General features: G+C 42.7%; 1 protein-coding gene across 2 annotated transcripts in view; it reads left to right on the top strand.

Moving 5' to 3' along the window:
- The window catches only part of MID1 (midline 1), a 158,948-nt gene extending 138,631 nt beyond the window's left edge, over nucleotides 1-20,317 (top strand). For both annotated transcript variants that reach the window (XM_006104183.3, XM_006104181.3), the window contains exons 7-10: nucleotides 385-528; nucleotides 10,277-10,438; nucleotides 11,918-12,125; nucleotides 17,705-20,317. In XM_006104183.3, the coding sequence (XP_006104245.1) occupies nucleotides 385-528; nucleotides 10,277-10,438; nucleotides 11,918-12,125; nucleotides 17,705-18,053 (863 nt within the window). In that variant the 3' untranslated portion in view covers nucleotides 18,054-20,317. The remainder of the gene's footprint in view (nucleotides 1-384; nucleotides 529-10,276; nucleotides 10,439-11,917; nucleotides 12,126-17,704) is intronic.
- Nucleotides 20,318-27,638: the final 7,321 nt, after the last annotated feature.

The raw sequence follows: 27,638 nt of genomic DNA, 5'->3' as shown, positions 1-27,638 counted from the left end.
CGCTGGCCCCGCCCCCCCACCAACCGGTCGTTCCACCATTTGGTCTATTTGCATATTATACTTTTATTATATAGGATATCAAAAGTTTATCTTCTTTACTTTTTGTTTTCCTTCGTGGATGAGAGAGTATTGTTTGTTTAACCTCTAAACATGATTTCAGAATAAATAGAGATAAGTCCATGCTGGCAGGTTGAAGTCACACTACCCATTAAAAGTCACACTGATAACAGACCAACCCAATGTCGTTTGAGTTGGGGTCAGCATCTCGAGGACAGGAGTCCTGACGGAGCTATTTAGAAAGGCCCGCTTTGACTGTCAAACATCTTTGAAATGTATCCCAGAGTTGAATGCTTCTCCATTGATGACCATTCTTGATGCCCACAGCTCCCAACCCTCCCACAATTAGAGAAGAGCTCTGCACGGCTTCCTATGACACCATCACTGTTCACTGGACCTCTGATGATGAATTCAGTGTGGTCTCCTATGAGCTCCAGTACACCATATTCACCGGGCAAGCCAACGTTGTCAGTGAGTATCAAACGCCCTACTGATTTCTCTGTCTGGTAACTGTTTTCTGGTAAATTCTATTTCTGAATTTAAACATCAAGGGAAGATAAGGAAAGAAAGAATGCACAATATTTATTGGCTTGTTTTTCCTAACCAAGAAAATGATAGCACTAACTTGTACTATACTAGTAAAAATAACTGGCCAAATAGTGTTGAAAATTTATGATCTCTAGCACACTACATGGATGAATCTTAAGTGGGAAACAAAAGAATATACGCAGCATGATTCTACTTACACATCCATAACTTAAAAATAAACTGTTTTGTTTAGAGATGCATGCATACGTGTAAAAACTATAAATAAATGTCAGGATGATGGCTACCTTTGGGATGGGAGGGGAGTGGCACCATTGGGAAGAAATACATGGGGGATCATGGGGTTAACAGCACTGTCTGGCTATATTCTGGTTATTTCATGGGTATATCATACATTTACTTTGATGTACTTTTCTGAGTGTTATTTCACAATTTTTAAAAAAGGATTTACTAAAATGAACAGCTAAAGAACAGCTACCTGGGCCCATTCGGAGACCAGGGCCATCATTTGAAATGTCGATAACTGCCCCCCCCCACCTGGGAAGAATTTCAGACCTTACGTGAAACACAGAGAGGCTCCTCTGTCACTGGGGCCCGTGAGCTATTTGATATCAGGGATAGTTCACTGATCTCATGGAGCAGTAGCTGGCCAGAAAGGTGATCATAGAAACACTCCTCCCCACCCTCAGAGTTATTTAAATTGACTTGAGTAAATGGCAAAGGACCAGAAGAATGGACTTTTCAGGGGAGCAAGTTTGAAACTTCTTTAGCAAATAAAAATAGAAATATGTCAAAGAATAAAATAGAAGTAACTTTTCAACCAAGAAATGTTTTGAATAAATCCACATCAGCTTAATGTGCTCTTATTGTATAAACCTATTCTCTCTTTACACTGTTCTATCCTAGCACAAGTAAATCTGAGGCATGTGATGCTTAAAATAGAAATTTGATTTAGGATTAGTTAAAAGGGAGAGGCTGAAAGACCCCGCTTCTAAAGGACTAAAGTAGAAATGACCCATACCAACAAATGGTTCCCGCTGTCTTCCTCACATCCCCCTTTTCCAGCTTCCCCTCCTCAACCCTCTGCCTTCCGCTCCCTAATTGGCCTGCCTTGGAAGCTTTTATGAAAATGTTACCAGAGATTGTATCAAACATTCATTTAAAAAAGATGAAATTCGAAAGATGGTCAGAAATTCCAAGACAATCAGAAAAGGACAGCATGAAGGTGTGAGAAGAGCAGATAGAAAATGGAGGGGCCCTAGTTGGTTTTGCTCAGTGGATAGAGTGTCGGCCTGTGGACTGAAGGGTCCCGGGTTTGATTCCGATCAAGAGCACCTACCTCAGTTGCAGGCTCCTGGCCCTGGTCCAGGGCATGCGGAAGGCAACCAATTGATGTGTCTCTCTCACATCGGTGTTTCTCTCTGTCTCTCCCCCTCCCTTCCACTCTCTCTAAAAATCAATGGAAAAATATCCTCAGGTGAGGATTAAAAAAAGAAGAAGGAAGGAAGGAAATGGAGGGATGATTTGTTGGCAAAAGTGAACTGGGATCAATAAGCATTGTGTCCAAAAACAGAGTAGGTTCTGTGAAAGCAAACAGAGGATTGATAGATGCACCATTTGTTGACGAGCGAATAATGTAACCAGAAAAAGAAACATTTGGAGTCATGTTATACCTAAAGGATGCTTCTTAGCCCACGAAGTAATGTTACAGTTCTCTGAATTTGTTTTTGCCTGATCCAGGAAAAATTACATCAGTTTTCTATTGCTGTGTAAGAAATTTTCCAAAACTTAGCAGCTTAAAATAACACCCATTTATTATTTCAGTTTCCATGGGTCAGGATTCTGGGCACAGTTTAACTGGCTCCATAAAGCTGAAAGCAAGCTATTGGCTGGGCCGCATTGTCATCTGGAGGTCCAATTAAAGAAGAATTCACTTCCTAGCTCCCTCAGGTTGCGGTCAGAATTGATTTCATTATTGTTGTGGAATTCATGGAAGTTTGCTTCTTCAAAGCCGAGAGCGAGAGCGAGAGCTTTGCTACTTCAACTCTCTCACCTCTAAGCCCTTCTTTAAAGAGCTTGATCGATTAGCTTAGCCCTGCCCTGAATATTCTCGGTTTGATTAACTCGGAGTCAACGGATTACATCTGCAAACTCCTTTCACCTTTGCCATATAATGTAATATTACTGGAATGATAGATAAGACATTTGTCCTTTGCCATATCTGTTGATTAGAAGCAGATCATAGGCCATGCCTACCCTCAAGGAGAGAGGATTATACAAAGTCATGAATAATATGGAGTGGGAGTTACGGAGGCCACACACAAGGGCATGTCCATTATATCTCTCCTGCAATTTCTTGGATCAAATGACCATGGGCATTTAGACAGTACATATAGTCTTGGCCTGGACTGATGGGCCTTGTATCGGTTGGTTTTTGCTGAATAGCCCAAACCACAGAACCTAAGTAGAGTAGAACAATTCATGTTTATTGCTTGTGCAGCTGGAATCAGCTGGGGGCAGCTAAGAGGTCCTGCTATTCTTGGTTAGGCTCCCTCGAATGTCAGGCTGATGATGGGAGCAACTCAACTGCTACACAGCTCTCTGCTGCCACTGAGCTCAAACATGTTCTCCTGGTGATTGCAGAGGTGAAGGTGTAAGGGCAGGCCTGATTGCACACGTGTCTTTCAAGCCCCTGTCTGTGACATGCCATTGTCCAAGCAAGTCCCATGGTTGAGCCCAAACGAAAGGAATATATCTATAGCTCAGTGGTTCTCAACTTTCTGGCCCTTTAAATACAGTTCCTCATGTTGTGACCCAACCATAAAATTATTTTCGTTGCTACTTCATAACTGTCATGTTGCTACTGTTATGAATCATAATGTAAATATCTGATCTGCAGGATGGTCTTAGGCGACCCCTGTGGAAGGGTCGTTCGACCGCCAAAGGGGTCGAGACCCACAGGTTGAGAACCTCTGCTATAGCTTGAAACTAGGAGTTTCTTAGGTGGCTAAATGTGACTAACTTGACCTCCATGCTGTTGACGTGGAAACTAATACCAAACAAGACTTATAAATGGAATAGATGAGAAAGGGCTGTGCGTACAGAAATCCAACAACAGCAACACTACTGAGCACCATGAACTCAGAGCTTTATGCTGGGTGATTCTAGATAAGGTGTTTTATCCCTGGAAACCAGTTACCACAAGGAAATAACTGCAAATGGCTTAATGAAGATGAGGGACCTGCCTTATCTAACCACAGTGCCAGAAAGGCCCATTCTCCCAGGACAGGTGGGAAACAGTGACAGTGCAGGTGCGCATCTAACTGGAGTGCTCTCATCAGCTTGTTGGTATCGGGACTTGTTCATCTCTTTAATGCGCATTAAACCAATGTAGTGATGTCCTGATCACAACGGAATCAAACTGCAAAAAAAAGAATTTAAGTAAAAGGATAACTGAGAATCGAGCATTTTCAGATTACTTTCTGCTTTATTAATACTATACATATTTGTAGTGACTGCGGGAGACCCGGATGTGAATTCCATCTTTGGACCTCACTAGCTCTGTAATTTGGGGCAAATGATTTAACATCCTCTGAATGTTTTCTCATCTGTAAGAAGAGGTAATGTTTAACCTCACATGGTTGAGATAACAAAAGGAAAGGCCTTAGCTCTATATTTGCCACAATGGTATCAGGTAGATATTCAAAGTTATTATTCCTACAAAAATAAGACTATATTCATTCATTATTGCATTTTTAAAGGCTGATATTTCTGTGGTATGATAAAGGTCAATAATGTAATTTGCCAGGATTACCTGTATGATAGCATTTTACATGATCTTCATGTGAAAGGCCTTCCTTGAATGTCATTTGACCATCTGCCCTATCATTTGGAGGAATATCCTTTGCAGATCTTATATTGAATGGCAAGATGTAATGTGGAACATCTGCTCCTTATGCCACTAGGAAATTTTATACTGTCTCTAGTTCATGAATCCTTCACTTGTCAGAATAAATTCTAGTTAATTCCCACAACTGACTTTAATGAAGGATAATTATATGATATCTATGGGGCTTTTTAATCTTATAAAAAGATCCCCACTAATCAAATTCATACATTCAAATGCAAACTTAATGACATTACTAATTTTTTACTTTTCATTTTTATTAACAGACTCATGATTACAAGTGTTAATGAATTTATTAACACATAGATAAGTATTTATTTTTACAACGTTGTCCATGATGTTTATGTAAAACTACTTTGAATGCGTCATTTAAAATCTGAAATTAGTGCCTTTTACCAGCAGCCTATTTTTTATTAGCAAAAGTCAAGAGATTCGTTTCTTCAATATTTCATGGCAAGTAAGTTATCTGTCTTTAATTTACTTTAGTCATTTTGAAAACAGTCATGAAAGTTATTAAACATGTACTATTTTTATAGAGAAAGAGGAAAAGAATGTTCACTTCTGTCCAATATGTTAGACAAAGGATGTTAGAAGCTAGTGTGTGGCCTCTCTGAAGGGCGTCCATATTGCATAATGTTTTATATATAATGTTTTATGGCAAGATGACAGTGTTATACAAGGCTATGAAATCCCCAGTGTCAGTATGATCTTGTAATGAGCAGCATTATGGACATGTTTCTGACTCATTGTGAATGAGAAAACAATGTACCAAGTTGAAAAACTCAATTACATTTCATGATGGTTTAATTATCTTCCAAGTCCCATTGTTGTAATACTTCAAGTGGAATTGGAAACGGTGAATATTGGGATACCCTGAAAGATGATTGAAAGTGAATTTGGAGAAAAGTGAAGTTTCGGTCAGGATGGTTAGTGGGTGTTTCATAAAGCGATGAATAAAACCTGGTCAATAGACCTGACACAGTGGGGTATCGAGGCAGAGAAGTCTGGCGCTTGGCACCATGTGCAGGAAGTTAAGCGGTGCTGGCGCAAGACCAACGCCAAGCAACGCAATAATGGTGCACTCCAAGACATCCCACTCATTCCGTCCCCCAACTGAAAGTGGTCATTGTTGCTTTCTTGGTATTTTTAATCAACTTCTCGATTATTACCTTGGCAATCGTGATCATAGAAAAGTAAACCTAAACAGTAATAGTTGTTAGCATTCATGAAACTACATTGTCCCAGTGTAAAGCTACCCAATGAAACGTTACTACTTCATAAACATGTTGTTCTTTTCATATTCAAGGGGAAAAAATGAGTGACCTCTTCAAAGTACTGAGGAGAGTCAGGGCCCCTTTTTTGGTTTGGAAAAGGTTTGTGCAACATTACATCTTTTTTGTTGGGTTAAGACTTTGGCTTGGAGGCCAAGTTGCAGTTTGCAGCATTTCCAGACATCTGCTTTATGATGTTGCTGAAAGCAGTCCCCTACCACATTAAACCCAGCTTTGGGCTGTACAGTGATGTAAAGTTTATTGAAACATTTTTACATTTGCTTTCTTGGACCACAATAGTCATTTCGCTGTAACATATGCAATTAAACAGAAACAGTGTAAATGCAGTGACATTGATAGGATTCTCCTTGATTGCACTGAATGCTGTTATTGTTTTCATTTGGGCCTGAGTGCTGTTGACAAAGGTTTAGGAATAGGAGTGGATGGATAATCCTAGGCAATAGAAAAGCTCGGTGCTTTATCTTGTTGCTACTGGAATATTATTATTAAATATCTAAAGTGAGTTACAGGCTTCTTGGGGCCCAGAGCTCATAGTTCAAAATGGCCCTTCTTTGCTTGGATCAAAAATCTACTACAGTGGGGCCTTGACTTACGAGTTTAATTCGTTCCGTGACGGAGCTCATAACTCAAATTACTCGTATGTCAAATCAACAGTGAACGCGTGAGACACGTGATGCTGGGCTGATGTTGTGGCGTTCACTGTGACATTCGCTGCACCAACTAGCGGTGGGGTATCTGAAGCTGGCTCATAACCCGAATTTTAGCTCGCAACTCAAAGCAAAAAATCGGCCGAGAGACGGCTCGTATCTTGAAAAACTCGTTAGTCGGGACACTCATAAGTCAAGGCCCCACTGTATTTGGCTGTGGCACTATCCAGAACTATTGAGTTTATTACAGCTATGTTGGAGGAAAAGGTGAGAAATTAGCAAAAGTGATATGTGGTAAGGAAAGTCTCATGTTACTAAACTATTTGTGGACATTTTCCTGGGTCTTACACAAGTGAAACTTTGTGGGAAAACAGAGCTAAGAGTTGGGGAATTGGGGGTAGGGGTAAGGGGTGGTGGATGGTGCCTTAGCTGCCCTGCTGTATCTCCAAACATGAACACACACACACACACACACACACACACACACACACACCCTCTTCTCTGAGCCGCACATTCTTTCCTTGCTTCATACTGGCTTTGTCAAATCTGGCAGACCTCCTGGTGAACATGTTCCCGGTGGAAAAGTAAAGAGGTGATAGAAAATTCACAAAGTCAATTACAAAGTGTGTCTGAAAATATGGTACACCCAAGATACCGATCCCCTGAGGGGAATTTTCACAATTCGCAAAATACTTTTATGTTCTTCTCAACTGTGAGACTACCAGAGCAATGTTTAACTCAAAAGCTGGAGAACGTATTGAATAGGACTTAAAGACAGACTTCACGGGGTGTGAATACCTTGAAATGCAATGTAAATATTTGAGGGCTGGTATGGATATGCTTGGGTGAATTTCTACCGAAACGTTGTATTAGATACTCAAAGAGGTGAGACCAAAGAAAGATTAAGGGACTGCTGCTTGAGAGTGTGGTAAGGTATCAGTTGCCTCAAGATCAAAAGAACTAACCCTTTGACTTGCAAACCCACTGAAAGGAAAGGCTGGAGAGGTGAGTCCAGAGCCCCTCAGGAACCAGAATCAGGAAACTTCCTGACAGCCCCGTCACCAGGGAGCTGGGAAAAGGTTCTGTGAGAGGAGATTGATGGGTAGACAGGGGAAATAGGAGAGGAGAGTTGGACCCAATACGAGAGAGATGTTTTCGGCATCAGCCAGCTGCCAAACAAAATGGGCTTCCTTTTTCCTGCGTGTTCTTCCAAGCATCGTAAATTCTCAGCCTCCTCCCCAACCCACATCCTGCAGAATGCAGCCAGCGCCACAGCCCCTCTCTCCTCGGAAACCAAGCATTCTAGGGATGCAGCTGGTCAGAATCCCTGTGGATGCTTTTCTTTCTTTTTTAAATATATTTTATTGATTCTTTACAGAGAGGAAGGGAGAGGGATAGAGAGTTAGAAACATCGATGAGAGAGAAACATTGATTCAGCTGCCTCCTGCACACCTTCCACTGGGGATATGCCCGCAACCAAGGTACATGCCTTTGACTGGAATCGAACCTGGAACCTTTCAGTCCGCAGGCCGACGCTCTATCCACTGAGCCAAACCGGTTAGGGCTGTGGATGCTTTTCTAAGTCCCACACTGGGCCCTGAGCTGCCCATCGGTGCCGCTGTTGCAGGGTGCTCATAGGAACATGTCTTGTGGAATCGGTTAACTATGGCCACACTAATGCTACATCACACACAACCCCGGGGATCACTGTCTTAGCTGCCCTGTCAGAAGTGAGCGTGGATTGGCCAGTCTCTGCCGGCTTCCCTCCTGCATTGGCTGGGCAATAGAGCTGTTCCTCGTGCCTCATCCTGTCTGGATGCGCAGACTCTGGGGAATGTTCTCCCCATGGCAATGGCAGTGGCACAAGAGGGCAACAGAAGCTCTCAAGGCCTTGTAATGCCTGCTCTTAAAACTGGCACCTTGACATTTCAGCCTCATCCTATTGGTTAAAGCAAGTCACGTGGCCACCCAAAGTCATGTGATAAGGAAATATATCCTGTCTCTTTAGACTCAAGCGACTCAAATGACCCTTTCACAGGGGTCGCTTAAGACCATGGGAAAACACATATATAATTACATATTGTTTTTGTGATTAATCACTATGCTTTCATTATGTTCAATTTGTAACAATGAAAATCCATCCTGCATGTCAGATATTTACATGACCATTCATAACAGTAGCAAAATTACAGTTATGAAGTAGCAACGAAAATAACTTTATGGTTGGGGGTCACCACAACATGAGGAACTGTATTAAAGGGTCGCGGCATTAGGAAAGTTGAGAACCACTGCTTTAGAGCAAGCATGACAAACTCAAAGGCTAACATGGGCCAAATAAACAAGGTTTAAGTTTATGTGGGCCACAAAAAAACAAAAGCTTCAATTTTCATAGAAATGTAGGTTTATTTCGATAGAGACATACTGAATACAAAGGGCTGAAATTCATGAGTAATTGTTAACATAAAATAATAGAACATTTTAAATAATTTTTAATAAAAATTAATTTTTTCTTGAACCTTAACTTACCAGACATTGAATAACTACACAAATGAATAAGCATAACAGAAATAAACCTAGTTTTCTTGTTCTCCAAAAGCAAAATATTTCCTGTTGTGTCCACCAAATAAGTCAGTCCAAGACTAATGACATGGCCATCAGCTGCTAAAATATTTGCTGCTAGTATTAGTGGAGAAAAATGGTGCACCTGTGCGTAAGGCGCATAAGGGAAATGAATGCAACACGATGATAGTAATCAGTCATTAGTGAACATTGTAGTTCATTATTAATAACTAGAGGCCCAGTGCACAAGATTTGGGCAGGGGGGGGGGGGTGGTCCCTCAGACCGGCCTGTGCCCTCTCACAGTCCGGGACCCCTCAGGGGATGTCCACCTGCCAGCTTAGGCCCGATCCCCCCGGGACCGGGCCTAAGCCAGCAGACAGACATCCCTCTCGCAGTCTGGGGCTCTCACAGTCCGGGACCCCTTGCTCCTTACCGTCCGTCTGCAGCGGAGGCAGGAGAGGCTCCCGCCACGGCCGCGGCACTCCCCCACCCCTTCCGTGCAAGCACACTGACCACTGGGGTGGGGGGCAGCTCCTCCGTTGTCTGCCCCCTGGTGGTCAGTGCACGTCATAGCGACCAGTCGTTCTGCCGTTCAGTTGATTTGCATGTTATGCTTTCATTATATAGGATTATGTATAACAGGCTATTGTAAAAATTAAATTATGACATTTTTATTAAAACATTTCTTGCATACCGTTATATTGGCTGGGTCACAAAAATAGTCATTGTGGGCCGCCAGTTTGACATGCGTGCTTTAGAGGAACCAACTGCCAAGTCACTTAGGCCTGGATCCCGGGCGGGGTGATGAATTAGATAAAAATGCAATCTACTACACCTACAGAAATAAAGTCAACTTCCCATAGAGCAATGGGGTCTCTTCTCACCTTCTGTGAGTCTCAGAATTGATGAGATGTAAATATTTAATGCTGATCATAATAAGAATGGGGGTGACGGTGGAAGGAGGAATCAGTGGCGACCCACAGCACATATTCCGTGCTTAAGGTCCCAGACAGAACCATCTTTGCTGCTCCTATTTATACTGAACAGAATTTGCAATAGAATAGCTTTAAGTGGTTTAGAGCACACAAAAAGAATATATAATAATAAATATAGGTTGACCTACTAGAGGCAAGACACTGAGCACTCAAGTATATTGTTATCTCCCTACGAAGTGACAAAGCACGCCATTTAAGGGTCAAGTAACCTAAAATTATGCAAACGTTGCCCTGTGCTTGCACCAAAGAACTGCATCTGGTTGACTTTGCAGGTCTGTGTAACTCAGCCGATAGCTGGATGATCGTGCCCAACATCAAGCAGAACCACTATACTGTGCATGGTCTGCAGAGCGGCACCAAGTACATCTTCATCGTCAAGGCCATCAACCAGGCGGGCAGCCGCAGCAGCGAACCCGGGAAGTTGAAGACAAACAGTAAGTGCAGTGAGCTCAGCAGAGCTGTCGTCTCTCCCTTCTCTGCCCCCCTTTCTTTTCCTGTCTCAGGCATCGCTCACAGCCTCAGGAGCAAGTAGAGAGCCTGAGGAGACTAGTGCATTTTGCATCAGATACCTCTGGGTTCTAAAACTGACTCATACTCTTAAGGGCTGTGAGGCCATTAACTTCTCTGTGCTTCAGACTTTCCATTTTTAAAATAAATAATCCTGGAGGGCTTCTTGTGAGAATTGGGGCATCTATGTAGATATATATATAAAGTCTGACACACAGTTAGGGCTCTGACACAGTAAATGGCAGATGATAATGTTTTCTCTAACACAGCGGTCGCCAAACTGCGGCCCCTTGAGTGTGGCTCTTCCACAAAATACCACGTGCGGGCGCGCACGTACAGTGCGATTGAAACTTCGTGGCCACACTCAAGGGGCCAAAGAGCCGCACGTGGCTCGCGAGCCGCAGTTTGCTGACCACTGCTCTAACAGATTAGCAAATGAATACCTCTGTCTTCAGGAATCCTTTATTTACTTCAGATACCTGCCTAGGTCTGTGGCTCTCAGTCAAGAATGATTCTGCTTCCCTCCCCAGGTGGGACATTTAGGAATGTCTGGAGACATTTTGGGTTGTCACAACTGAGGTGGATGCTACCTACCGGCATCAAGTAGTTGGAGGCCAGGGATAATGGGAAACATCCCACAATGCACAGGACGGCCCCGCAACAAAGAATGATCTGGTTTATACACTTGTCTCATAAGCATGTCGTCTCTCTCTCTGTGTCTCTCCTCAATGTGTTTTGTTTTATCCTCTTTTTTCTGTACATCTTTTTGATCTAGAAATGTTATGTTATATGACATGGTATTTCTTTACGTAAGACCTCCCAAGAGAAAGCATGTTGGAGCCTGTCAGGGTGGTGCCATGTTAGAGGGTTGCCAGCAGCCAGTGAACAGGAGCAATGACTGTTTTTCAGGGGGACCCTCATTGAACCCATATCCTGGCCTTCAGTAGTCAAATGACGTTATTTGACTCCTGATATTTGTGTTTAGGACATGCTCTGAACCATGAAGCTAATTTCTCCTCTCCTTTTGCTGACAAAATGTTTTTAGAGATTAAGTAGGAAAAATATGAATAAATACATACACTGAGGTTAATTCTGTGGAATATACCTTTGCGACATGTCATGACTGTGTTTTTAGTAAATAAACCAGGGGTGGGCAAACTTTTTGACTCGAGGGCCACAATGGGTTCTTAAACTGGACCGGAGGGCCGGAACAAAAGCATGGATGGAGTGTTTGTGTGAACTAATATAAATTCAAAGTAAACATCATTACATAAAAGGGTACGGTCTTTTTTTTTTTTTTAGTTTTATTCATTTCAAACGGGCCGGATCCGGCCCGCGGGCCGTAGTTTGCCCACGGCTGAAATAAACAGTCCTTTTCCTCTTCTTGTTTTGTCAATCGTTTCTAGGCCAACCATTCAAACTGGACCCCAAATCTGCACATCGCAAGCTGAAGGTGTCTCATGATAACCTGACAGTGGAACGTGATGAGTCATCATCCAAGAAGAGTCACACCCCCGAGCGCTTCACCAGCCAAGGGAGCTACGGCGTCGCGGGGAACGTGTTCATTGACAGTGGCCGGCACTACTGGGAAGTGGTCATAAGTGGAAGCACATGGTAGGCAATTCTATCCATTGTCTCCAATTATAAAAAGGCACATTTCACTCTATCCTTTGTCAGAGCATCCACCCATACCAGGGTCCATCTTGAAGAATTATATGCAGAAAACCTTGATCAGCCAGCTGTTGCTACAGTCATGCTACCTAACAAATATGCCAAAACTCAGTGGCTTCAAACAACAATCATTTATTTTTTCTAAAATATATTTTATTGATTTTTTACAGAGAGGAAGGGGGAGGGATAGAGAGTTAGAAACATGGATCAGAGAGAAACATCAATCAGCTGCCTCCTGGACACCCCCTACTGGGGATGTGCCCGCAACCAAAGTACATGCCCTTGACCGGAATCGAACCTGGGACCCTTCAGTCCGCAGGCCGACGCTCTGTCCACTGGGCCAAACCGGTCAGGGCCACAATCATTTATTATTGCTCCTTAACACCCACATCTGTGGGTCAGCTGAGCAAGGCTAACCTCAGCGGGGCTTGGCTTTAAGCTGTAGATTGGATTTAGGTCTGTTCTATGTGTCTCTTCATCCTGTTTGGACGTGTGGGCTACGCAGGTCATGGTCTTCTCCAGGAGCCCAAGAATACAAGCCTGACGATGTGAGCACACGTCAAGCCTTTGCTTGCATCGTGTTCACTAACTTCTCATTGGCTAGTCACACGGCCAAGCCCAAAGCCAATGGTGCAGGAAGTATATTCCTCCCATGGAGGAGAGAAGAGGGAGTGAATATTTCCCAAGCAATCATCTAATCTACTCAGCCAATAAGAAAAATAACGTGTTGTAAGTCTATCCATTTTTTATTTATGGCAAGAATGGCAGCTAAGATGATAGAGTCCTCATCCCCGGGGAGAGCTAGTATGCTAACACGGTTCTTTCATGCCTGAAAACATGGGTCAGCAGACTACAGCTGTTTTTGTGAATAAAGGTTTAGTCACGCCCATGCTGTTCCATTTTGTCTGTAGCTGCCTTTGAGCCACACAGCATTGAGCAGTTATGACAGAATCCTATGAATCCTATGGTCCACAAAGCTGAAAAATTAACTCTCTGACCCTTTATGGAAAAAGTACCTACTGTGAAACATTACTCTTCATTCTTTAAAAAAAACTAATTTCTATTGTTTTGTACATGGTGTGCTTTTAGACGGGGCTAGTTGGTGCAAATGGCGGAGAGCTAAAGGCTGTGGGGAAGTGGTGATCTTAGGCTGGGAATCTCTTCACAAGGCCTGGTAGATCCAGCCTCGGAACTTCAGCCTAAAACCGCGGTCGGCAAACTGCGGCTCGCGAGCCACATGCGGCTCTTTGGCCCCTTGAGTGTGGCTCTTCCTAAGCCTTAGGAGCACCCTAATTAAGTGAATAACAATGTACCTACCTATATAGTTTAAGTTTAAAAAATTTGGCTCTCCAAAGAAATTTCAATCGTTGTACTGTTGGTATTTGGCTCTGTTGACTAATGTGTTTGCCGACCAGTGGCCTGAAAGGTCAGGGTGCAGTCTACGTTGGAATTAGTTTACCTTGCCAAGTGAACCTCACAGAGCTGCCTTTGCCTATTCCAGAGCCACAAACTTCACGCCTTACTCTGGCCGGCTGGCTCACGAATACCTGTTTGCTATTGCACAAAAAGGGAGCTATTTTATTTGTATTTAACCAGCCCTCATCTAGCACAGCTGTGTGCCAGGCACTAGCCTTGGATTTTACAAATGTTGACTCATTTATATTAACAACCCTACAAAGGTCGGTGCTAGTGCCCCATTTTACAGAGGGGGTGACTGAAGCACATGCCCAAGGTCACAAAGCGCATAGGTGGCAGAGTTAGGAAGTCTGCAATCAGAGTGCAAGCTCCTAACCGCAGGTCTGCAAGCATTGCCTGTAAAGGGCCGGAGAGCCAATATTTCTGGGTTTGCAGACCAGGTGATTTTTGTCGCAATTGCTCAACTCTCCTTGTAGTGAAGCAGCCATAGACCATATGTCCACAAATGGGTGTGGCTGTGCACCAATAAAACTTCACTTATAAAAAGAAGCAGATGGCCAGATTTGGCCTGTGAGTTGTAGTTTGCTGATCCCTGCTCTTACCCAACCTGCTATATTTTCAAAACATTATAATTACTCTTTAGGGCAGCGGTTCTCAACCTGTGGGTCGCGACCCCTTTGGCGGTCAAATGACCCTTTCACAGGGGTCGCCTAAGACCAGCCTGCATATCAGATATTTACATGATGATTCATCACAGTAGCAACACTACAGTTATGAAGTAGCAACGAAAATAATTTTCTGGTTGGGTCACAACATGAGGAACTGTATTTAAAGGGCCAGAAGGTTGAGAACCACTGCTTTAGGGCTTACAGTGGTGTGCTTAATGAGTAGTAGCTTAATCCTGGCTTTAGAAAAGGCTTAAAAGTGCATAACCTGATGATGATGAGTATTAATAACAGTGCAATTTTGAGATAAAGATGCTAAAACATTTATTATAAAAAAGCTTTCAATTCAAATTTATGCAAATCATACATTGTGCCTAAGTGCCTTATAGTATTAGCACAAGTCAGCTGACAACTAAGTGAAATCACAAGCTTGAGTGTCTCCTTTCTCCCACCGATGGTCCCTATATTGGCTAACCAAGGAGACTTTCTTCTGTTGTGAGCATCACAATTCTCTTTGCCCAGACCTTTTCCTGTTCCAACGTCCTGCTGGAGGATGGAAAACGAATCCTTCCGCCCCACTCGGCTCTGGTCCAGGCTGGCATGTACAGTTTTTAGCTACACTGGGGCAAGATAAAAGCCCAAAGGGCAATACAATGAATTTTTGCAGGTACAAAAGAGCAAACTTTACTAATTCATTAACGTGCTATATTAATCTGGGATGGAAACCAGTGTCTAAATAATTACAAGCCCATTAATAATTATTTATGACAAATTATACCTGATCATTATGATCTCATTCGCATTGATGAATGGTGCGGGAAATTCCACCAGACCACTTCAGTTATATAAACATAGATCAGCATTACCTTGAAAACACCCTCCAGATGTCAAAACCAACGCATGAGGGGGAGGAAATTTAAAATTAATTGCCACCCTTTGGATTTTTGCAAACGTGATTATGTCAATTTCAGAAAAATTCTTGTGTAGAACATGGTTGAACATTTCCTGGGAGGTTTTAGTGAGCAAGGGGTGACCCTTACAATCAAATTCCTGTGACACCTTGATTTGCAACAGCTAATGACATTTTCTCATGAAATAGAGTCTTGACTTTAACATGCATGTTGTGATCCATGCAATGGGGCATGTTAACATTGCTCTGAGAAACATAATTTTTATCCATTTTTAATTCTCCGAGTCTCACTGTGTAACTTAATGGAACATTACCTTCTGCCTGCTCCTTTCAAGTTCAGTAGAAATATGTGCATCGGTTTTCAGATTAATGATAATATAATGGTATTTTCCTTTGCTTAATGGACTGTACACATAGTTATTTTCTTACTCTCTGATGCTGTTCATGTGCACTTGGTTTTGATGAAATGGTGTTAAGTAAACAGGGGTTCACAGAAGTCAAGGGGAGAAGGGCGAGATCCTGAATTCTGCTGCTAATTTTAACCTTCTCTGCGTTTCCCATTTGCTGAATGAAGTCAGTCATACCTGCAGCAGCTACTTCATAGGGGGTTCAGTTAAGGTTCAAGTTGGAAATAAAAGTCCAAGTTCTTTAATAAAAAATAAAAATGGTGTGCAGCAACCAGGAAACAGTACAGACATATGGCTATTTTGTGATGCAAATATAGGTTCCAAATTATCTGAAAAAAAATGGCAAGGGTGTCTACCAGCGCATAGAGGCCCTCTATGAGGAAAATACACACAACTGCAAAACAAAAATATTTTCCAAGTGTTTCAGTTAGGGTTCAACAGGAAAACAGAATTCACCTTGGGTTCTCCAAGGAGGAAGGGAACCTGGAGCCCAGCAAGGGCTGGAAGCACAAGTCAGGGAGCCTGCTGTGCCTGTCTATGAAGTCTTGACACACTAGGGGTGCTAGAAGGCTCCCCACAGCCCAGATGCAAGTATGCCCAGGAGCTCACCCAGAAGCTTCTGGAAACCTTGCCTCTGCTGTCTGGAAGAGTGTTTCCCCTCCTCTTAGGACTTCTGGATCTTGTGCCAGGGAGTTGCCATGGCAGACCCTGATCCAGACTCCTACTGGAAAGAAGATTCTGGAAAATGTAGCCCCAGGATTCTTCCTATGATGTAGGGCAGGATATATGAAAGGGAAGAGGAGGCTGAAGTGATGGCAAACAGGTTGGCACACTGAGATTAATGGATTGCCAATTCCATTTCTTTTAAATCAATGATGGTGTGTTATATTCAGTTTTAAACGTACTACTCTTAAAGTGATTGTATTTTAAACCCAACATGTGATTTTTAAAAGAATGTCATTTTATCAAAGACCAATGAAGTTTTTCTCTGCATTGGGTATGGTACCTTATGTCAATCTAGTTAGACTAGTTTCTGCTATAACATATTAAAAGTTGAACTGAATCATTCACTCTTTTTTAAAATGTTTTTGACTTTTTTTAGAGAGTGGGAGGGAGAGGGAGAGAGAAAGAAACATTGATTAGTTGCTTCCTGCACACACCCGAACCAAGGATCAAACCTGCAACCTGGGCATGTACCTTGACCAGGAATCGATCCAGCAACCTTTTGGTGCATGGGACAAAGTTCCAACCAACTGAGCCACACTGGCCAGGGCTGACTCATTCACTCTTTATTAGAAGGATGGGTTTCACCTGTCTTCATAACTGAAATACTACAAATATTACGGAGCCTTACCTTCATGGGGTAAAAGATGAAGAAGCTTAGAAGATTGTAGAAAGAATTATTAACATAGTTTTGAGCAGTGAGAGGACATTTAGAATAACCAGGATACCATCTGCTCAGACATTCACAATTTTAAGTGTAGTAGGAAATATAAGCAGAAGGGCTCTTGGCAGTGATGAATTCCACAATTTCTGGTGAAGGAAAGCATTAGAAAATGTTGTTTAAGTTTGTGGTCTTTTGAGTCATCCTAGGTTTAAATTCTGAATCTGTTATTTATTAATGTGTCATTAGGCAAAAATAATAAAGTAACAGTTACTGAATGTTCCAGGCCAGGCTTCGCGTCCAGGATTTTACATGTATTCTTTTTAAAAAAAATATATTTTATTGATTTTTTACAGAGAGGAAAGGAGAGGGATAGAGAGTTAGAAACATCGATCAGCTGCCTCCTGCATAGCCCCCACTGGGGATGTGCCCGCAACCAAGGTACATGCCCTTGACTGGAGTCGAACCTGGGACCCTTGAGTCCACAGGCCGGTGCTCTATCCACTGAGCCAAACCAGTCAGGACTGCATTCTTGCCTTTATTCCTCAAAATAACCCCCTGTTTTATAGATGAGAAAAGTGAGGCTGAATGGTCACAAGGAACTGATCCCCGTAAGTGGAAACCATGCTCCCTGCTTGCCTTCTGCCAAGTGCACTTGAAGTTGTGGGAAATGGCAGACGTGGCAGCAGCTGAAAAATTCAGTGCTCACTGCTTGTGCTGTTGCTGTCTTGTTCCTGCAGGTATGCCATTGGCCTTGCGTACAAGTCGGCCCCGAAGCACGAGTGGATTGGGAAGAACTCGGCTTCCTGGGCGCTGTGCCGCTGCCACAATAACTGGGTGGTGAGACACAACAGCAAGGAAATCCCCATCGAGCCTTCCCCTCACCTCCGGCGCGTGGGCATCCTGCTGGACTATGATAATGGCTCCGTCGCCTTCTACGACGCTTTGAACTCCGTCCACCTCTACACCTTCGACATCACGTTCTCGCAGCCCGTGTGCCCCACCTTCACCGTGTGGAACAAGTGTCTGACCATTATAACTGGGCTTCCCATCCCAGACCATCTGGACTGCACGGAGCAGCTGCCGTGAGCACCTGGCCGTGTGGCGGTGCTTTCTGGGAAGAGAAAGGCTGTGGCCACTATTCAGGGGGCAGAGAGAGCACAGGCTTCCAGAGTGTGGTGTTAAATCTCGCCAAAAAGAATCCAGAAATCAGCTAAGATAGGTTCCAAAACGGGCTAGTTCCAGCCCCCCCCCCCCACTGTGTTTTGTATTAAGTACAGTCTTTAATACTTTCTTCCAATTTTCTTTTGTATTTACAGGAAAATTTATAGATTATTTATAAAAGAAACATAACCGGGATTACAACTCTTTTAGGAATTATTTGGTTTTGCACATTAAGAGGCCCATACATTTATCAGCTCTTTACCTCCTTTATTTCATCACAGTCTATAACTGTGCATAACAGAAATGCAACTACTTTAAAAATAAAACATAGTTTTGAACCTAGTAGGGAAGTAAATGGGATTTCTTTGGTTTATCTTGAGGTGTTTTAACTGTGATGGTGGAAGCTTTTATTAGGTCAACTACAATGGAGAGCAAAAGAGAATGGGAAGAGTTGACCTTCGATCTTGGAATCTGCCATGGCTAAATCTTTAATTGCCTTCTGATGGCTGGTGGGATAATGATGAAAAGAAAGATTCTGAAACCTTTGGCCATAGTTTGCCCTGCTCTTCCCAGGATTAAGGATTCTGGGAGAACATTAAGAATGATACTGCAATTGAAAATAGTCACTTTGAATCCTGATGATTCAGAAACTCAAGCTGATTTGTGTTTTATCAGAAGTAGGATTCTCTTTCATGATATAAATCTATTTCATTCTTCCTTTTCATAGTTTCTTTAGGCCTGTGAAATTTCTTCACTACATTTAATAGCTGTCCTGTCCTTCCCACTCCCCAAATCATTTCTCTTTTGTCACTGGAGCTGAGGAAATAAACATTTCCTATCACAAATGGCAGCACCACTGTGCATTGATTTTTCTCTCCAGAACATCGACACATGGCCCCACTTGCCACTACCATGTCCAAATATAAGTCATCCCCCAAACACTATTTGTGAGTTGATAATGCCAAGGGACGTTGCATAAAGTACTATTTGCTAGTATACGTGCCTCCAACATTACTATAAACTGACCGTTATTAAACACAGCTTGAAAGTTGTAGAAGTCCCTCTGTATATTCTAGTATAGTTCACCATAGAGTTGTAAGACACACACAAAAAGTCAAATTTGCTATTCCCACACTGGAACCTGCCAATAGAATCTGCTAAGAGCCAAGCTGATCTGACAGCTTGGAATGGTCCATGAAGTAAGGTCCAGTCCTTGGACCTGGAACTTGGCAATGGTTCTTCCTTGGCCAAGGGCATGACACCTCTAAATCGTTTCATTTGCTAACATACTGATCCGGGCTACTCGGTCGGCCATCTTGCCTGAACAGACTGGTGGGTTTAGGCATTGTCTGTAGTGATATTGTTTTTAACCAAATCAATTGTTCCCCTGCACTCCATTCACAGACCCGCTGTTTCAGCATCACATCATGTGATTTCGAGTCTGGACTTCATGGTGGCTTCCCAGTGCCTCTGTCCTCTTCACTGGCAGATGCTCTCCTTTTTCTTAACAGATAGAGTCTATATATTTCCTATATTATTTATACCCAGATGAATATTTTGATAGCTACTTAGGACAATTTCACATCTAAAAGATGGACACCTCAAGGGGAAAAAAATCATTCTCTGGAAACTTAATAGGATTTTTTTTATAATATAAAACAATGTGTATGTGCTTTCCCAGAGTAAACTGAAAGTGTTGTCTTAGTAATTTTTACATACTGTTTTTAGTAGTTGGAGAACAGATATTTTAATGCACTTTGTACATTAACAGGTTTTAAATAAAAGGGTCTAAAACTCATGGTCCCCAGGTACCAATAAATGCTACAGTTTGCCTTATGATGCCAATGGAAAGCATTTACCAGAAGGATGATGTTTCCATGAACATGATGTTTTTCAATATTAAAGCAGTTCCTACTCAAATTTTCACTGCAAGCTGTTAGGTGATGTTTTGACTATTTTTATAAGGACCAGGAATTATGTTATAATTTCGTTGTGGAAGTCTCACTGTTTGCTAACTTAAAAACATTGTGGATAGTAGCAGTTACTATGTCCATGTTGTCATATTTACAAGAAAATATGTATATGGTGAAAGGCCACATTGTTTACTTTCATTGCTGTAATGATGTAGAAAAGATTGCCGTGTGGATTTTTTTTTTTGAAAGTCTGAAAAATATATGCTATATACACTTGCCGCAGTACAATTCTTTAAATGGATTGGGGTCACGGTGTTTGTTTTTGAGGTCCTTCCTTCGGAAGCATCGTCATCCAGGGGAGAAAGAGATGGCCGTGCCCATTAAATGAAAACAACAAAATGGATGGAGTGCCAGTCGAGGCTGCTAGGTCCGACATCACGCTTCTGTGAACAGTGCTGTCGCCATCTTGAGATTCTTACTACTTGTTGAACAAAAGCCTGCGTTTTCATGTGACACTGAGCCTCACAAATGACGACGCAGCCAGTCCTCATTAAAAAAACAACACAACACTCAGAAACGTGGCTACAAAGGAAGAAACCTGGATCCCATGTCAGAATGGCTGGCCATGTCATGCAAGTAGGAATCTCAATGGCTTCAGATGAGGAAGGGCCTGGCGGAAGATGTTCTTTCCAGCTTTTAAAGAAAAAGACTCCAAAAACTGACTGCAAATGTGAATGAGGGTTTCTGCTGGAGAAGAGGAAAAGGGCAGATGAGAAGCAGGCATTTGATGATGGTACTGGTGTGTTGACCCTGAACTCCCTGCGGAACCCAACTAGCGCCCTCCAGTGAACGGGAAATTCCATTTTGGCTCCAGGCACGTATGCATTGATTGCAGAGACACGCGTAGATGCTCATTTGCATGAGCTTTTGGTGTTGGGAAGTTGATCTATCTGGTCTACCCTTCTAAAATGTGAAAAAGAATACAAAGACAATAATGGGGGAGGGATGTGGTTTTCAGAAGAGTGCTTCTCCCCAAGGAGGCGATCTGTCAATGTCTGGAGTCATTTTGGGTTGTTCGAACTTGGGAGGGGTGCTACCGGCATCTCATGAGTAGAGACCAGGGATGCTCTCAACATCCTACAATGCACAGCGCAGCCCCCACCACAAAGAATTGTCCGGCCGAAAATATGAGTAGTGCCGTGCCTGAGAAACTCTTGTTCTTTGGGGATTTTTTAAAGCAAAACTCACAAATATTTTCTACTTTTCCTGTCATGGATTCCATGCCTGAGATAGCGAAAAGAGAAGAAAAGGGCACCCCGAGATCTTCCCTGCAGTGGTGCCTTCACTTTCAACATGATTTACAAAATCCCCACAAAATCTGCAAAGCAGTCCAAGCTCGTGTCAATGGGAATCCACTGATGAGGGTAATGAAGATCTGGCGCTGATGCGCTGAGTTCATAAATGGAAAGTCAGTTCTCTAGCCTGCTCCTGTCACCCGGACAAATTCAGGCCCTGGTACTAGTCACACTGCCAACCCTCACTCGGCCCAGACTATTCTCATCATTGCTGTTGCTTTCTGGTTCCAAATAAAGTCATTTTGTGGTTCCAAGGTTCTCTGTCTCTGCCTGTCTCTGTTGCCTTTTCTTCATTTTGTGTTTTCACATTCACGATTTCCACAAATATTTATCCAACTCCTGCTGTTCTTTTTGTACTACTTTGCAACATATAGTTGGTTTTTCTTTATGCCTGAAATTTGCTCACGTCTACCATCCCACCTCTCTTCAGTCAGAAAGACCCAAAACAGCACCCAGGGATTAAAAAACACACACACACAATAAAAGAGAACCTATATGGGAATTGAGACCTGGAACAAGAATAGCTTGCTTTTGAATCACAGGTGGAATGGAGTGGCGAGGGAGCACAAAGATGATTTGAGCAGAGGAGTGAGGGCTGGTACCATGGGGTCTGGAACAATCCCAGCAGTTGGTCCATAAATCTCTCCTCAGCCCCATCCCCCGGCTCACAGGACTTGACTTTCTCTCTCATTAGAGATGCAGGCCCTTTTGATCTAAGTCAGTGCTGTGCAGTGTGGTCATGGGTCTGCGGCATTAGCACCACTGGGATCTTGTTGGAAAAGCCAGTTCTGCAGCCCAAGCCCAGGTCTACCATCAGAACCTCAGGGGGCAGGACCCAGCAAGGTGAGCTCTAACAAGCCCTCCAGGGGATTCTCATACTAGCAACATTTTGAGAAGCGCTGCTCTGGAGGGTTTTATCCAGCCTCGTATCCCATATAAAAATGCACTTGGATCCTGAAATGTGTTTTCAAGGTAATGTGCTTTAGAAGCAGCTCGATGTAAAGCAGTGATGCTTAACTGCCTGAGCATTAAAACCATTTTTTTACAAATGCTGATTCCTAGATCCCATCCTGAAAGATTGGGGATAAAGTCTAAAGCAGTGGTTCTCAACCTTCTGGCCCTTTAAATACAGTTCCTCATGTTGTGACCCAACCATAAAATTCTTTTCATTGCTACTTCCTATCTGTAATGTTGCTACTGTTATGAATTGTCATGTAAATATCTGATATGCAGGCTGGTCTTAGACGACCCCTGTGAAAGGGTCCTTCGCCCGCCAAAGGGGTCGCGACCCACAGTTTGAGAACCGCTGGTCTAGAGTGTGGCCTAGCACCCTGTACTTTTTGGGGGAAGTGATTCTAAAGTGCCCCCAGGATTGGCAGCCAATGCTATAGTCACAGGGCTCATCACCTTTTCTATAAAGGTCAGGCTGTAAGTATTTTAGGGTTTGAAGGCCATGCTATCTCTGTGGCAACTACTCAACTCTCCAACTATAGAGCGAAAGCCACCATAGAGGGAATGTAAATGAATGGGTGAGGCTGTGTTCCCGTGAAACTTTACAAACAGCCATGAGGCTGCATTTGGCTCATGCTGTACTTCACCAACTCCTGCTGCAGCAGATACAACACTGGACTGGCAGCACGAAGCCCTCAGCACATGCTCTAACTTTTTCCTCACCCACTGACCACTCAGCCATGTCCCCTCATAGCCTCAGTGAGCTCTCAAGTCCTTTCCAACTTTGAACCACATCAATTCTGAAATCACAGAACTCATGTAGAATTACAGGGCCACTAAGGGTTATTAGATGATTCTTTTATTCAACAGAGTAGGGTGTGCCAGTTCTAATGATTAGCTTTGCCACCTTCAGAATTTTGACTTAAATCAGCCTTCCTCATAAGTGACAGGTGTATAAAATATATTCCCTTTACTAAGAGTTTTGAAGTACATTTAATTTGAACTTTGAAACTGAACAGACACTGCTATAATTAATCACCTTTCAAGTCAACTTGAAGGGCATGTTATACACTCCAGAGAGTAGCCTTCCCTCTTCTTAAAATCATTTAAAAAATATGTTGAAGTACGTAGTTGCTTGTGATTATAGTGGGAGCATAAAAAGGGAGACACGTGGAACTTGCCAAATCCTTTTCCCATGAGTATCATTCTTACTGTGGGATTCACAATCAAGAATGTAGTCATCCTGTCTTAAGGAATTCAAGTCTTTCTTTGGATCTTTTTCAGCCATGTTCTAAGACAGTGATGGTGAACCTATGACACGCGTGTCAGAGGTGACACGCAAACTCATTTTTGGGGCTGATTTTTCTTTGTTAAATGGCATTTAAATATATAAAATAAATATCAAAAATATAAGTCTTTGTTTTACTATGGTTGCAAATATCAAAAAATTTCTATATGTGACACGGCACCAGAGTTAAGTTAGGGTTTTTCAAAATGCTGAGACGCCGAGCTCAAAAGGTTCGCCATCACTGTTCTAAGAGAATTATAAAAGTATCAAATAGGTAGTATAGTAATTAACAAGCAAATATGTCATGACTGAAAACCAGTCACCAATTAAGGAGAGACACAGAAAATGATTTAATGAACATTGATTCTTTTGCATGGTCTACTTATTCCCAAAGCTCAATTTTTTTATTATGTTCATTCAAAGCTGTTCAGTTTCAGCCAAATATTTCAGATAATAAAGCTTGTCTCACCCCTTCCCTAAACGTATTCTCCCTTCAGCATCTGCCCTCTCCCACCTCTTCTTTTCCGTCAAGTTTCTCAGAAGGTTGTTCAGATGTTCTGCTTCTGTTTCCTCAGCTCCCATTATACCTCCATACCTTCCCACACTCCATCAGGCTTCTGTGTCTTTACTCAAACAGTGCTCACTGATGTGAAAAGTAGTGTCTGCATTAGTACATATTCACATCACTGTTTGGCCTCATCTTGACATACAGCAGCTTTGGGGATGTAGACCACTTCAGTTTTTTCCTAATCTCTTCTTAGGCAATGCCATCTCCTCCTCCACCATTTTGTGCAGATGCTACCAAATTTAAATGTCTACATCTAATTTCTCTGCTGAGATCAGCCCCATATACTGACCTCTAGGATACCTAAGTGGCACCTCAAATTTGACATGTCCAAAACTGCACTAATGATCTCTCCCCAGAACCTTGCCTTATCCAACCAGTTTTATGAGTCAAAACCCAGAAATTCATGTTTCATGTCTTCCTTGCCCTCCATGCCCATTGATCACCAAGTCCTGCTGATTTTCATTGTTTTTATTATTGACTTAGAGAGGGAGAGAAACATCGATGTGAAAGGGTCACATCCATCGACTGCTCTTGCACACCCCGCACTGGGGATTGAGTCTGAAACCTGGGTATGTGCCCTGACCGGGAATCAAACTGGTGACTTCTCAGTGCATGGGACAACGCTCTTTAACTGATTCACACCTCTCCACATCTACACACAACCTCCAAGTTCAAGGTTTCACACCTCTGCCTCCACAGCTGACATAACCAGCTAACTGAAGTTGAACTTATATAATTGTCACTTGCTGGCTCAGCTCATCCCACATGACACACAATCCAGGTGCCAATAAAATGAGCTCTAGGGTATCACTGTCCATTTGGCCTTGGAGAAGATCCCCTCTGCCTTTGGTGCCCCACCTCCTTGATAGTTCCACCCAATTTCCCAGAAACAGATTCCCTGTTCTTCAAGACAGTATCACAGAGTCCCAGCCTCTGTTCTCATTTCTTCTCTGTAGCTGGATTCTGTCCTTAAACTCCCCCTGACATGATCTTCAGCATATACTGTGAACTTCCTAGGCGGCAGCAGCCCTCCACTTGGAATTTTACCCAATGCCTATGTTTCCAGCTTGCTCAACTTGACCTTAAGTCATCAACTGGGTTTGTTGCCATGCTTCTTTGTGTGGGTTGATTTCTCTGTTTCCTTCATTATTTCAGAGCTGTTCCCATATTCCCAGCTCTGTTGCCTTGCAGCCCCTTTAAACAAACTGGTCACACCCACATTTCCCAAAGATACAGTGACTCCAGAACAACTCCAGGCTCATCTATCCTATACTATTTTTAACCAAGAAACTCACTTTAAACAATAAAGATATTATCGAGTTCCAAAATGGTGGCAGAGTAAGTGGAAGCTATAATGATATGCTCCCAGGACCAAACTGGAATTACAACTAAAATATAGAAACACTATCCTGAATAATCAACTGAAGACTAGCTGGAGAGAATCCTGATAACCAAGGACAGAAAGTGGAGACCACATAGAGGCTGGTAGGAAGTGCAGAGGCATGACAGGGCTGGCCAGGCTCCCACAGACAGCACCTCAATTTCCAGAGGGTTGTCTCAGCTGGGGGGGGGGGTCCCATTGAGAACACTAGAGTCGAAACCCAAGCTGGGATCCCTAGCCCAGAGCACCAGAACTGAGAAAGGTGGCCACATAACATCAGGATGTGAAAAGCAGCAGAATTGTCTGCCAGGGAGAGATGGCTGGACATGCAGGCACTCTCTTAAAGGGCCAATGCATACAATTTTGGGTGCAGCCACTCACCTTGGGGTTTGGCAGAAGAAGGGCAAATTGGACTAGAGCTGTGTGAGCAGAATCCAGGGTTGGGATTTTTGGGGTTAGAGATCAGAAGGCAGCCACTCTGATTTCCTGTGCTGAGTCATTACCACATACCGCAGAGGACAACTTTCTCCAGCAGACCTTCACCATCCAGGCCTGGGAGGAGGAAGCAATTGTCCTACCCTGTTAGAAAACCTCTAGCCCCACCCTGTGGTTGATAGCCTGAAGCTAATCAAGACTGAATAATAATCAGACTGTAGGCAGAGGGGGATCTCTGGAGGCTTTGAATCTTTGCCTGATCTTCTGGGCCTGGGGCTAGGAAAAGGAGACCTTGGTGCACAGCTTGTTCCTTCCCAAAGGTACCCAGCCCCAGCAGACAAAGCCCTAAACTGTGGACTGCTGATAGCTCCAAACAGGGTACTCCGAGCCAGTCATAAACAGGATCTGACATTGTCCTGCACCAGAGATTAGGAGTCATAGCAGATCTACCTAATGCATAGACACAAAGCCAAACAGGCATCCAAAATGGGTAGACAAAAACACAAGCCCCCAAAGAAAAAACAAGAGAATTCTCCAGAAGAGCTAAATGAAATGGAGATAAAAAATTTATTAGATATAGATTTCAGAATACTGATGAAAAGGATGCTCAAAAGCATGAGAAAAGATATAGTAAGTATGAAAAAAGACGAGTCAGAAATGAAGAATAGCATAGCACTAATAAAGAACACATTGGAAAGAATACACAGCAGATTAGGAGAAGCCAAGGATCAGATCAGTGAATTAGAAGACAGGGTAGAAAAAAAATCACTCAATCAGAGAACCAAAAGGAAAAAACAGTTAAAAAACAGGACAGCTTAAGGGAGCTGTGAGACAACATGAAATGTAACAATATTCGCATCACAGGAGTACCAGAGGGGAAGAAAATGATCAAGGGATAGAGAACCTGTTTGAAGAATAATGGCAGAAAACTTTCCTAACTTGGTGAAGGAAAAACTTACACAAGTTCAGGAGGCACAGAGAATCCCAAGCAAGGAGAATCCAAACAGGCCCATGCCTAGACACATAATTAAAATACCAAAAATTAAAGACAAAGAGAATCTTAAAGGCAGTAAGGGGAAAGCAATTTGTTACCTACAAAGGAGCTCCCATACAGTTGTCAGCTGATTTTTCATCAGTAATGCTACAGGCCAGAAATGAATGGCATGAAATACTCAAGGTAATGAAAAGCAAGGATCTGAAATCAAGATTACTATATCCAGCAAGGCTATCATTCAAAATAGATGGTGAAATAAAAAGCTTCCCGGACAAAAAAAAAAGGCTAAAGGAGTTTATCACCACCAAAGCAGTACTATATGTAATGCTAAAGGGAGTGCTTTAATGAGAAACATAGGCATAAAGGATTAAAATGGCAATAAATAAGTACCTATCAATAACCTTAAATATAAATGGATTAAATGCTCCAATCAAAAAACATAGGGTAGCTGAATGGATATGAAAACATGACCCAAATATATGCAATCTACAAGAGACCCACCTCAGAACAAAAGACTCACACAGGATGAGAGAGAAGAGATGGAAATTTTTTTTCCATGCAAATGGATATGAAAAAAAAAATCTGGGGTAGCAATACTCATATCTGACAAAGTAGACTTCAAAAT

Source organism: Myotis lucifugus, unplaced genomic scaffold (assembly GCF_000147115.1).
Source record: "Myotis lucifugus unplaced genomic scaffold, Myoluc2.0 scaffold_551, whole genome shotgun sequence".
Classification (NCBI taxonomy): domain Eukaryota; kingdom Metazoa; phylum Chordata; class Mammalia; order Chiroptera; family Vespertilionidae; genus Myotis; species Myotis lucifugus.
The sequence above is the reverse complement of the archived record's forward strand: the minus strand, read 5'-3'. Positions and strand labels throughout refer to the sequence as shown.